This window comes from Giraffa tippelskirchi, chromosome 9 (assembly GCF_054371585.1).
Source record: "Giraffa tippelskirchi isolate mGirTip1 chromosome 9, T2T-mGirTip1v1.2.pri, whole genome shotgun sequence".
NCBI classification, from domain to species: domain Eukaryota; kingdom Metazoa; phylum Chordata; class Mammalia; order Artiodactyla; family Giraffidae; genus Giraffa; species Giraffa tippelskirchi.
Window position 1 is genome coordinate 106,677,623 of NC_137283.1, and position 13,740 is coordinate 106,691,362.

Below are 13,740 nucleotides of genomic sequence, written 5' to 3' on the forward strand. Positions count from 1 at the left end.
CTCTTGGAAGATTCCCTGTAAGCAGCAGAGTAAATAATAGCACTTCCACTGGTTCCAATTAAACTAATCAAGGCATCAGTTTGGTTTGCAAAGCAGCTTGCTATTTGGGTAGTAGTCACGAACATATTTGAATTTTACTATAAAGTCAGTTTTTCCCCTAACATTAGTTTATTCCTATTGTATTATATGAGCAACAAACCTTTATCATGTACTAGCTCATCTTGGTGTCTCTGATTATATTAGACTGATTATAGTCAATCATGGACAGATTACTTAACTACTGTATTTACTCCTTTCAAATCTAGGAGTTCTTCAAATGTTTTTCTTTGTCCATACTGAGCTGTCTACTTAAAAATAAACCGGCATGTCTGTGACATGGATAGCTTTCTCAGCTAATTAGTTGGAAAGATTAGCATGAAGGGTGAGGGTGAGAGACCTCTTTGCAGCTCTCACATTATCAGCACATTTGTTCTTTATCCAGTATGGAGGAGCTATTGTGCAGAGTCTAATCTGCTAAAGTAAAAGCAGTCATAGGCAGCCCAGCAACTGTAGGCCTTGTGAATGGAAAGAACATTTTTTTTTTCCATAATAAAGTTACAATAAAATGTTGTTAGAATTTGTCAAGGCTTCTTACAACAATACGACTAAGAGTTGTGTAACAAAGGAAGGAATTAAGTGGCATTATTTTTAACCAAGACTATCTTATTGCCCTGTTTTCTTGGACCAGATGTTGCAAGTCTATTTTGGCTGCCTCTCGTGCACTGAGTGGGGCAGCCTTGCTGATTTGTCCTTCATTAAACCCGCCAATGCCACCTCAAGGTTATTTACATTTTAAACTCCAAGTAATAGCTTTATTGGGCTTCAGACAGTAAAGAATCTGTGGCTTAGATTCTGCCTGCAATGCAGGAGACCTGGGTGTGATCCCTTGGTTGGGAAGATCTCCTGGAAGAGGGCATGGCAACCCACTCCAGTATGCTTGCCTGGGAAATCTCATGTGCAGAGGAGCCCGGTGGGCTACAGTTCATGGGGTCGCAAAGAGTCAGGCACAAGTGAGCGACTAACGCTTTCACAATAGCTTAATTACATAGGATCTTGTCACGCTTTGCTCACAGGAAGAACCAGTCTTCTGGGCAGAGCCAAAGACACAGCTGCAGTTAACGCTTATAGTTAACCAAGCACTATATTCTATTTCTATAGGTAAATTTTTCTTTTACATATTTTTTCATATTTGCCCTTGATACCATGAAGATGAATGTTTCATTTAGGGTAATAAAAATACACTGTATTGAAATACATTTGTCTCAGCCTTCTCGAGGGAATTTTCACATACAGTTTTTTTATTTTTTAAATTCTAAATGTTACCTGAAGTTGATTTTAAAAAAGCACCTATTTGCTGCTACCTTGTCTTGCTTTGTCAGGTAGGTGGTGCTGCTGAGGCTCTAGCCTCTACCTGAGGAAACTCTTCTCTAAAACCGATTTCTTAGTCACAGCTTTGTTATTTATAATGAGAATATTAACAGCACATCAGTATACATTACGAACACCACTGGATCAAAATGCCAAATTGATTCTTCTGTTTGCAAATCTCAGTTATGCAAAGAATCACTAGCCAGAATTAGTCAGCATCAATTTCCCCTCTGCCGCTCACTGCCAGTGTAGCTTATCTTCCAAAGACATCCAGCCAGCTTCCGTGCATGCCAGAACAGTGGTAGCAGGCTGTGATGTGAAACCAGCAAAACATATTGACACAAGAAACTAGCTGTCAGCTACCATGGGTCAGAACCCACAGCCTTCTGTGTCCTATTGTGATGAATATCTTGAACTGCTCTTGTACCCCATAGCTCATCCCCTTTTCCTGTTTCCTCTCCTAGCACTCCAGCTCGCGCCTGAATTACCAAAGCAGCGTCCAGGGATCCTCTCAGTCCCAGAGCACACTAGGCTACTCCTCCTCGTCTCAGCAGAGCGCACAGTACCACCCGTCTCACCAGGCCCACCGCTACTGACCGGCCACAGCCCAGAGCACAGACTCCAGCAATATGATGTCTGCATTGAAGAGAACCAAAAATGCAAGCTCTGATGCTGCCATCCACTTAGGAGGAAAACTATTTATGGAGCATTTTGCAAGACTGACTGATGTCTCTTCTTTAGTGACTTAAAGAAGATTTTTGTGAAGTTTCCCCAGCAGCCTTTCCCTGCATGTGTTCCATTGTGACTTCTCTGATAAAGCGTCTGATCTAATCCCAGCACTTAACTTCTGTAACCTTCAGCATCTTTGGGAAGGATTTCCTGGTGCACCTTTCTCATGCTGTAGCAATCGCTATGATTTATCTTTTCAAAGCTCTTTTATTAGGATTTTAATGTTTTAGAAACAAGACTCCAGTGGTGTATAGTTTTATACTTCATGAACTGATCTAGCAACACAGGTAAATATGCACCTTTTAAAGCACTACGTGGTTTTCACAGAATATAACTTTTTTGTTCATGGAAGTCTTAAATGGGAACTGTTACTGTCCCAAAGTACCTTACTATTACGTTTTTATTTATCTCGTTTCAGAGAAGGTCTAATAAAAAGACAAGTGGTGGGACAGTGGGAACCTGCAACCAAAAACAGCCTAGATCTTTGCAGTTACTATGCTTTATGCTATGAAGAACTAAAACACGTGGTAATTTTTATATAATCATTCATATGGAACTTAGTTCCCAGAATCATCTTATTCTGAATAGTATTCAGTAATTAAGAATGATAATTTTAAACTTCATGTAGCTTAAGTCTACTTTAAGAAGGGTTTCAAGAGCTTTGATGAAATACAGTCCTCTGGTGACCCACACCGGAAAACTGAAGAGTATTAACTGCACTAGGATTTCTTTAAGAGTAATGTTGATCAAAGGATGTACTGCTTCCCTTTGAAGGAAAAGCTTTTCTTGTGTATTTAACATACAGTTGGCTTCTCTAAAGAACTGTTGGTTTCTTCACATCTGGGTCAGCTTGAGTAACTTCCTTACATAATCAAGGGTACTCAAATAGAAGCCTGCAAATTAATCTGCTTTTAAAACAAAAAGCAGTGTTCTCCATTCGTATTTGCGTTAGACATAGAGTGACTATTTTTAAAGCATGTTAAAAGTTTAGGTTTTGTTCATGTTTCAAGTATGTATTATGTATGCATAATTTTGCTGTTATTACTGAAACTTAATTCTATCGAGAATCTTTTCATTGCACTGAATGCTTTCTTTTGCCCCTAGGAGAAGACTTAATAATTGTGCCTAAACTATGGGCAGATAGTATACGACTATATTAGCTAAGTACATATTTACATTTCTATGATCTATGAATTAGAGGCTGAGTTTGCTCTTGGCCAGTGAATTCTTTCTTAGCCAGCATAAGGAAGCTCCCCAGAGTCCCACAGAAATGTAGAGACTTATGAGCTTCCCTCATAATGTAAGGGGCAAGAAATTTGTGTTCTTCTAAATGCTACTAGCAGCACCAGCCTTGTTTTAATGTTTTCTTGAGCTAGAAGAAATAGCTGATCGTTGTTATATGCAAGTTATATGCATTTTTTTACTCTTCCTTGTGAACTTATCTACCTGGTTATCTACTCTGGGTCCATACACAAGTAAAATAAGATTTTAGACAGAAGCCAGTATACATTTTGCACTATTGATGAGATACTGTAGCCAGCAAGGACCTTCCTGATCTCAGCATAATAATGCTTATTAATAACAAAGACTGTGTAGGGACACTCATCAACACTGAAGATGAAACAATTGACATGCTCCATTGGAAGGAATATCTGATTGCCTCCATGGTAATTTACTGCCTCCATTGTTAAAAATGAGAAATTAGTAGCCCTCTGCATAATGTAGCTACCTGTGTGAAGTTCTGTCCTGGGCCCTGAAGCCTCAGTGTCATCAGATCCTCACTGTACCCTCCGCCTGTGCCCAGCATTGTGCTGGGGGAGATAGGAAGGGCAAGACATACTTCCTGTCCTTGAAGAGTTCATGAATGAGTCCATGACAGGAAGCTTTCCTGGGATGACAGGCTTATAAATGAAACCATCTTAAAACATGAAGGTCTCTTCATCTACTTCTAAACCCTCTTGAAGAGAATTACTATCCCAAATTTTGCCCTATAATAGACAAGTATCATGGAGAGGTTTCTATGTTTATCTACCTTCAAGAAAGCCAACAATTAAGTATCACTACAGGCATTAATATATATTTGAAATGTTTACAGCTGCCTTTCAACAACAACCGGGTGGCCCTTGTAGGCAGGACATACTCAACTAAGAGTCTGTAGGAAATTACAGTGAAAAGAGAAGCTCTGTTCCTGCCCTTGAGAGGGGCATACATTTAGTAAAAGACAAACCCAAATATGTGCATGAATCAAAATATCACGCCCTTTAATACACTTTGATATAAATCCTTGTGATCCGTGCTTATATGATCACAGGACTACCCTGCTTTCTTTGCATGTAGTGAATTTTAGTGGCAGAACTGATAACAGAAAGTGGTGGGGATTTTATCAGTTGTTCCCAGTGTTCCTCACACAGGGTCTAGCCAGATACGCCCATTACACACGTGACTGTTTCTGGTCATTGCACTGGGACTGGCCCTTTCCTCCTGTGGTCTTGCCTCAGAGTTGGTGATGCCCACTGGTGCCCATTACTCTTTGAAATAATTTTGGTTCACAATTTCCTTTTCCTTGTAAAGGAGAACAAAGTCTTTAACATACTCATGGGCCCTAAAACTGTGGGCCCTTGAAGGAAACCTGTGAAGATTTTTGAGGTTAAAGTTTACTTTTGTGTTCCCCAAATAACCACATTCCTCTTTAAAAATTTACTACGATTGGTGTCCCCTGAGAATGCAGGGTGGACATCCAAACCAGGGGAAGTTACCGAAAGGAAGGGAGGAATCAAAGCGAAGGTTTTCTGTGTTTCATATTACAAATCAGTTTTTGAGTTAGCTTTTTGGTAAGGTGTGTATTTAGGAAAAAGTATTCTAGAGTTTCAGGACAGCTGAGCTCACAGGTAAGGCAGCCTGGCAGCCGGACTGACACCATGAGGCTGAAACAATCCTTATGATGAAGCAGATCATGCAGGAACATACAAAACCAAGGACATGTATATTTTTATATCTGTGTGGTTTTAAAACTTTAGTACTTAGAATTTTGGCCTTCTGCACTACTCTTTTGCTCTTGTAAACACAATTTACATTTAAGAATGGAAAGGGATGACATTTACTTACGTGTTCACTGCCTCATTCCTGGTGAAGCAACTGCTAGTTGTATGCCTCTATAATGATGCTGTTTTCTCTGCTGAAGATAAGAGAAAAAATAGTTGGACAATAAGACTTGCAGCTTAATCTGCTTGGAATACTTGTATGTGACAAACTGTACAATGAAGGAATATTCTATGAAAATTACAAATCGTAACCTCTGTAATGTTATCTTTCTGGGGAATGGAGAAAGGCAGTGAAATGGCAGACTAAAGGAAGCTTGAAGGATTCAAGTATAAATAATATTTTATATAAAACATAGCTATTTAGGTTTCCTTAATCTTCAAGAATAGTCACAAATATCATAAGGCGAAGTCCATTGTTTTAGGGTTTTTTAAAAATGTGTTGTACCTAAGGCCATACTTACTCTTCTATGCTATCACTGCGAAGGAGTGATATGTATGTATTATATGAAAAAAAATCCTTAATGCACTGTTATCTCCTAAATATTTAGTAAATTAATACTATTTAATTTTTTTAAAAGTTTGTCTGTGTAGACACTAAAAGTATTACACAAAATCTGGACTGAAGATGTCCTTTTTAACAACAATTTAAAGTACTTTTTATATATGTTATGTAGTATATCCTTTCTAAACTGCCTAGTTTGTATTCCCATAATTCCTCTATGTGAAGTGTACCTGTTCTTGTCTCTCTTTTCAGCCATTTTTCTGCACGCATCCCTGTTTGTACGACTTTAGACATGACTGTGTATGCTTTGCACACACACTGTGAGGTGTGCACTGGGAGCCAGCCGCCCCCCAGTGAGGCCTGCTCCCCCCAGCGGGGCCTGCTCCCCGGGCTGCAGGACAAGCTTGCCGCTTCGGAGCCAAGTGTTTCTCGCTTTTGAGTTTTCCTGACATCCTTCCTGAAATGACTGTTAGAAATGAATTACATTGCATTTATTTTATATTCTTGGTTGTAATAAAATTTAATTGACTTTGTGTCAGTGTGGATTTTTTAACTGTAGGAAAAACTCTTGTTACAACAAGTTTTAGTGTTAAAATCTGATGTGTGTGCCTCAAAGCTTTTCAGATTACACTTGTCCTGCAGAGATGCAGTCTCCCTGTGAGCTGCAACATGTTATCTTATTTAGGATGCTTATGACGTCACAAAACCAGAGGCAAGGCTTGCAAATACCTCAGAAGCAAAATTACAGTTTTTTATACACCTTTAGGGGAGATACCCTTTTCTAAAAAAAATGAAATTTAGAAAGATGTTTTAGAAAAAGCAAATAGGCAGCGTTTTGTGGGAAGAGTGGACCTGGGAGTTGCTTTTATGAGGACATTATGTTGTGCCTGGCCGCCCCCTCCTACAATTTACTTGATGAATCATCTGTGGTTATTCCAATGGTTAAAGGCATCGTGGAGTGAATTGAAGAATGTTTAAGTTACATAAGCATTCAACATAAAACTTGAACTCTGGGACTTCCCTGGTGGTCCAATGGATACGATTCCATGCTCCCAATGTAGGGGGCCTGGGTTTGACCCCTAGTTGGAGAACAAAGATCCCACATGCCACAACTAAGCCTGTGAACCACAGCAAAGATCCAGTGCAGTCGAAATAACAAATTAAAAAAAAAAAACTTCAATTCTATTTAAAATAGATATTGCTTCACCACTTGACACAGACTCTATATTTAACACGGTGACACTCACAGGGTAGAGCTGCTCTTGGGGAACTTCTTTGACCACAGCTGCCTTTCTAACCAGCCACCCGGGTAAGAGAAAGTGGGTGACTGCACAAACACCTTATCACTCCTGGGAAAATAGCTCAAAAGTATCGGGCTATGTCCCCAGCCAACTGTAAGTTCTTTGTGGACAAGGTCTGGGTTTTATTCTTTCACTCCCAGCACCTGGCATGATGCCCAACACAGCAGATAATATGGTGAATCATTAGCATCAGTTTTGTACATTGACATACAATTCCTTGATAAGCCATATTTGTGTATGGACAGGGAGATGAACCTACATATTTTTGTTCTGTGAATAAGGAAAAGGCATTTCTTTTTTATTTATTTGTTGTTGAGGTATAGTTGAAGTACAGTATTATATAAGTTTCAGGTGTACCACACACAGTGAATCATAATTTTTAAAGGTTATACTCCACTTATAGTTATTATAGTGACTATTATTTCCTGTGTTACACAGTATATCCTTGTAGCTTGTTTATTTTATACAGAGTAGTTTGTACCTCTTAATCCCCTACTCCTATCATGCCCTTCCCCCTGTCCCTCTCCTTTGCCCAATGTTAACCACTAGTTCTCTGTATCTGTGAGTTTCTTTTTTTTTAATATTCACTGGTGTGTTGTGTTTTTTAGAGTCCACATATAAGTGATATACAGTTTCTGTCTTTCTCTGTCTGACCTATCTCATTAAGCACTGTTGTTCAGTTGCTAAATCGTGTCCTACTGTTTGCCAGCCCATGGACTGCAGCATGACAGACTTCCCTCTTCTTCACTATCTCCCAGAGTTTGCTCAAAATCATGTCCATTGAATTGGTGATGCCATCCAACCATCTCATCCTCTGTTGTCCCCTTCTCCTTTTGCCTTCAGTCATTAAGCACAATGTCCTCCAAGTCTATCCATGTTGCAAATGGCAAAATTTCATTGTTTTTTATGGTTGAATACTATCCCATTATATATATATAATACATAATGGGATATATATATATATATAATGTATATATTATATATATATCATACCATCTTTATCTGTTCCTCTGCTGATGGACACTTACATTGCTTCCATATCTCAGCAATTTTAAGTAACGCTGCTCTGAACATTGGGGTGCGTGTATCTTTTTGAATTAGCATTTTCATTTTATCTGGATAGATACCCAGGAGTGGAATTGCTGGATCATATGGTAGTTCTATTTGTTAGTTTTTTGAGGAAACTCCATACTTTTTTCACAGTGGCTACACCGATTTCCATTCCCACCAACAGTGTACAGGGCTCCCTTGGGGCATTACTTTCTTAAAATAGGTTCATATCTTATATTTTTGGCTCCAAAGTCATAATATCACTCTAGAGGAACAAACAGTTCAAACAGCATTTGAGTAAAAGATTAAGCCAAGTTAGCTGTCTTCTTTAGAAGCCATCTTTCCTTTGGTTCTTCTAGAGGAGGGCATCTATCTTAAAACCTCACATAGCATTTATCTAGCAGGTAGTAGAAAGCCAGCTTGGACAAGCAACACACAAAAGGAACATTTGTTCATTTGATCTAAATGAGAGAACAGAATGTAAGGGAAAGAAATGAAAATATTGGCCTAAAACAGTATATATTTAGCACATTCCTTCTGACTTTTCACTTTCTGCTCTTCAGACTTACAGAATTTTTTTCACACAAAGAAGCTATTAAGGACTGGACGTTTGTGTCCTCCCCCGATTCTTATGTTGGAGACCTTATCCCCAGTGTGGCAGTATTGGAGATGGGGTGTTTGTGGACGTAACCAAGGTTAAGTGAGGTCATACGGGTGGGCCCTGATCCAATAACATCGGTGTCCCAGTAAGAGGAGGTGCTAGAGAGCAGGCGTGGGCTCTCCTTCTTCTCCCTCCCTCCTCATCCTCCCTCTTTTTCTTCCCTCCTTTCTCTCTCTCCCCCACAACCCCTCTTCCCACCATGTGAGGACACAGCAAGAAGGCGATCATATGCAAGCCAGGAAGGCAGTGTTTACAGAAAACTTGACTCTGCCAGACTGATCTTAGACTTCATAGCCTCCAGAACTCTGAGAAAATAAATTTCTGTGATTTAAGCCACCCAGTCTGTGGTATTTTGTTATAGGAACCTGAGCAAACTAACGCATACTTTGGACCAAGAAGTGGGCTGTGGCAGTAACAAACACCTAAAAATATAGGAGGGGCTTCGGAACTGGGTAGTGGGTAGAGGCTGGAAGTTGTGTGTGCTAGAAACATAAAAGGTTAAGGGCAATTCTAGTGAGGGCTCAGAAGGAAAAGAGAACTGAGGGAAAGCTTCCATCTTCTTAGAATAAAGAGTGTAAGTAATCATGAACAGAATTCTGGTAGGAATATGAACATTAAAGACCATTCTGGTGAGTTCTCAGGTGGAAATGAGAAACAGGAGAAAGGAAATTGGGAACTGAAGCAGCAGCAATCCTTGTTACAGAGTGGCAAAAAACTTGGCTGAACTGTGCTCCAGTGTTTATGAAAAGTAGAATTTTTGAGCTATGAAATTGCTCTTAAAAGATCTCTCTTGTGGTGATGGGGAAGATGGACTGGGTAGGTCCAACACACAGATAGTATGGTGGAAGGAATACTAAGGAGGAAGAAGACACACTTTAAACATTTCAGACTTTTGCCTTCCTCGGGTTTTGTCCTCTGCATTCATTCTCTTGTATGCATTGGTTGGTCCTGGGAGTCCCTCTTTGAAAGATCTGGTCCTTCAAGAAAATGCTAACATGTAACAAGCTTTTCTTTTGGTTGCAAGATTAACCTAAATTAATTGAAACCTACAGACCTTAAATTATAAACAAGATGTTCAAGATTTGACTGAATTCAGCTGCAGGTGCCATATTTTAGTTGTAAATGTATGATTAAATATCTGTTGGCATAACTCATAAGCAGCAGTATGAAGACAACTATACAATTCAAAGGACTTTGAGAACTTGCCAGGTGCGTGCGTGTGTGCTCAGTTGTGTCCATCTCTTTGCAACCCCATGGACTGTAGCCTGCCAGGCTCCTCTGTCCATGGAATTTTCCCAGCAAGAATATTGGGTGGGTTGCCATTTCCTACTCCAGGGGATCTTCCCAACCCAGGGATCAAACCTGTATTTCCTGCATTGGCAGGCAGATTCCTAGCACTGAGCCACCTGGGAAGCCCATATATGCTTATAGCAAAGTCCAAATCAAGAAACAGGACAAATTCATCACTCCAGAAAATTCCCTCATTCTCCTTTCTAGTTAATACCTCCACACTCACAAAGGCAACCACTGTTCTGTTTTCTATCACAAAATATTAGTTTTGTCTTTTCAGAATTCCATGTAAATAGAATCATGCAGTTTGTACTCTTTTGTGTCTGGATTCTTTGGCACAACATAATGTTTTAAGAGTCATCCATATTGGATATATCAATTTGTTTCTTTTTATTTCTGAATAATATTCCATTGTATAACTATACCACTATTTAGTCATTTGTCTGTTGATGGACATTTGGGGTTCTTTCTGTTTGGGGCTACTATGAATCATGCTACTATAAACATTTTTGTATAAGTTTTGTTGAGGACATATTTTTCATTTCTTTTGTAGAAAGAATAGTTAGAAATAGAATTGTTATATCATAAGATATATTTTCTCTTTAAAAGAAATTGCCTAAGAGTTTTCTAATTTTATATCATTTTCTACTCTGAGTAGTTCATGAGAATCCAGTTGCTTTGAAAGTCAGTAACATTTAATACTGTCAATCTTCTTGTAAGTTGTACCAATGCTTTCTTATGTTAGTCTCCCAAATCAATAGAAATAAGAACAAAAATTAACAACTGGGACCTAATCAAACTTACAAGCTTTTACACAGCAAGGCAAACTATAAACAAAATTAAAAGACAACCAACAGAATGGAGAAAGTATTTGCAAATGATGAGACCAACAAGGAATTAACTTCCAAAATATACAAACAGCTCACACAACTCAACAATAAAAAACAAACAACCCTATTAAAAAATGGATAGGAGACCTAAATAGACATTTCTCCAAAGAAGGCATACAGATATAGTCAATAGACGCATGAAAAGATGCTCATCACTAATTATTAGAGAAATGTAAAGCAAAACTACAACGAGGTGTCACCTCACCCTAGTCAGAATGCTGCTGCTGCTAAGTCGCTTCAGTCGTGTCTGACTCTGTGCGACCCCATAGACGGCAGCCCATCAGGCTCCCCCATCCCTGGGATTCTCCAGGCAAGAATACTGGAGTGGGTTGCCATTTCCTTCTCCAGTGCATGAAAGGGAAAAGTGAAAGTGAAGTTGCTCAGTCGTGTCCGACTCTTAGCGACCCCATGGACTGTAGCCTACCAGGCTCCTCCGTCCATGGGATTTTCCAGGCAAGAGTACTGGAGTGGGGTGCCATTGCCTTCTCCGCTAGTCAGAATGGCCATCATCAAAAAGTCTGCAAATAATAAATGCTAGAGTGGACGTGGAGGAAAGGGAACCCTCTGACACTACTGGGAGGAACATAAATTGGTATAGCCACTACAGAGAAAAGTATGGAGGTTCCTTAAAAAACCAAAAATAGAGCTACCATATGACCTAGCAACCCCACTCCTGGGCATATATCTGGAGAAAACCATACCTCAGAGAGATACATGCAGCCCAGCGTTCACTTCAGCACTGTTTACGATAGCCAAGACGTGAAGGCCACGTAAATGTCCATCAACAGAGAAAGGGATAAAGAAGATGTAGTGTGTACACACACACACATATATATGGATACTATTAAGCCATAAAAAATAACAAAATAGTGCCATTTGCAGCGACACAGATGGACCTAGAGATTGTCATAATGAATGAAGTCAGAGAAAGACAGATATCATATGATATTGCTTATACATGGAAATCTAAAAAAAGGGTACAAATGAACTTATCTACAAAACAGAAATAGTTTCAGGAAACAAAAGCAACCTTATGTTTCTAAGGGGTAAGGAGGGGAGGAATAAATTGGAAGGTTGGGATTGACATATACACAATACTATATGTATATATAAAATAGATAACTAATAAGGCGAAGAGTCGGACACGAGTGAGCGACTTCACTTTCACTTTTCACTTTCGTGCATTGGAGAAGGAAATGGCAACCCACTCCAGTATTCTTGCCTGGAGAATCCCAGGGACGGGGGAGCCTGGTGGGCTGCCCTCTATGGGGTCGCACAGCGTTGGACACGACTGAAGCAACTTAGCAGCAGCAGCAGCAGCAAGGACAGAATGTATAGCACTGGGAACTCGACTCTACAATGACCTATATGGGAAAAGAATCTAAAAAAGAGTGGATGTATGTATATGTATAACTGATTCACTTTGCTGTACACCTGAAACTAATACAACATTATAAACCAACTATATTCTAATAAAAATTCAAAAAACAAAAACCATGCTCTCTTCTCAAGGTATGATTAATATGATTTGTTTTACTCATGATATGCTTACATGAATCTTAACTAGTTTAAAAAACTGGGCTGAAGACCTAAATAGACATTTCTCCAAAGAAGACATACAGATGGCCAACAGGCATATGAAAAGATGCTCAACATCATTAATTATTAGAGAAATGCAAATAAGAGCTGCAATGATGTACCACCTCACGCCAGTCAGAATGGCCATCACTAAAAAGTTGACAAATAACAAAAGCTGGAGAAGATGTGGAAAAAAGGAAACTCTCTTACACTGTTGGTAGGAATGTCAGTTGGTGTAGCTACAGTATGGCAGTTCCTCAGAAAACTAAAAATAGAATTACCATATGATCCAGCAATCCCATTCCTGGGAATATATACAGACAAAACCATAATTCAAAAAGATATATGCACCCTCCACCCGCTATGTTCATAACAGCACTATTCACAACAGCCAAGATATGGAAACAATCTGTCAATTAACAGATGAATGGATAAAGAAGATGTGGTACAAATATACAAAGGAATACTACTCAACCATAAAAAGAAATGCCATTTGCAGCAACATGGATACAACTAGAGATTATATGCAACTAGAGATTCATACCAAATGAAGTCAGAAAGAGAAAGACAAATACCATATGATATCACTTATATTTGGAATCTAAAATATGACAGAAACCATAATGGAAAAGAATATATTAAAATGAATGTATCAATATATGTGTAACTGTATCACTTTTCTGTACAGCAGTAATTAACACAACATTGTAAATAAACTATACTTCAATAAAAACATATTAAAAATATCAATCTTTTTAAAAATTTTAGCAATTCTAATACATATGTACTGGTATCTCAATATAGCTTTAATTTACATTTCCAAGCTGACCAATGATGTTGAACATTTTTTCAGGTGCTTACTAGCACATGAAAGATCATTAGTATCATCTTCTTTCTGTGTAGTGTCTAAGACTTCTTTCTACTTTTAAGGTGTTAAGGCTATGGTTTTTCCAGTGGTCATGTATGGATGTGAGAGTTGGACGGTGAAGAAAGCTGAGTGCCAAAGAATTGATGCTTTTGAACTGGGGTGTTGGAGAAGACTCTTGAGAGTCCCTTGGACTGCAAGGAGAGCCAATCAATCCATCCTAAAAGAGATCAATCCTGGGTGTTCATTGGAAGGTCTGATGTTGAAGCTGAAACTCCATTCCTTTGGCCACCTCATGCGAAGGGTTGACTCATTGGAAAAGACCCTAATGCTGGGTAGGATTGGGGGCGGGAGGAGAAGGGGACGACAGAGGATGAGATGGTTGGATGGCATCACCGACTCGATGGACATGGGTTTGGGTAGACT

General features: G+C 39.1%; 1 protein-coding gene and 1 long non-coding RNA gene across 14 annotated transcripts in view; one reads left to right on the forward strand and one right to left on the reverse strand.

Moving 5' to 3' along the window:
* CDK19 (cyclin dependent kinase 19) overlaps positions 1 to 6,212 on the forward strand; it is a 226,365-nt gene extending 220,153 nt beyond the window's left edge. For 7 of the 13 annotated variants that reach the window (XM_081530590.1, XM_081530595.1, XM_081530593.1 and 4 more), the window contains one exon: positions 1,872 to 6,212. In XM_081530590.1, the coding sequence (XP_081386716.1) occupies positions 1,872 to 2,003 (132 nt within the window). In that variant the 3' untranslated portion in view covers positions 2,004 to 6,212. The remainder of the gene's footprint in view (positions 1 to 1,871) is intronic. The other 6 variants (XR_014065639.1, XR_014065635.1, XR_014065640.1 and 3 more) reach the window with 2 other exon arrangements.
* The window catches only part of LOC145521731 (uncharacterized), a 97,145-nt gene that overhangs the window by 3,005 nt on the left and 80,400 nt on the right, over positions 1 to 13,740 (reverse strand). Inside the window, exon 3 of the long non-coding RNA XR_014065642.1 lies at positions 5,242 to 5,311. This is a non-coding gene — a long non-coding RNA (uncharacterized LOC145521731). The remainder of the gene's footprint in view (positions 1 to 5,241; positions 5,312 to 13,740) is intronic.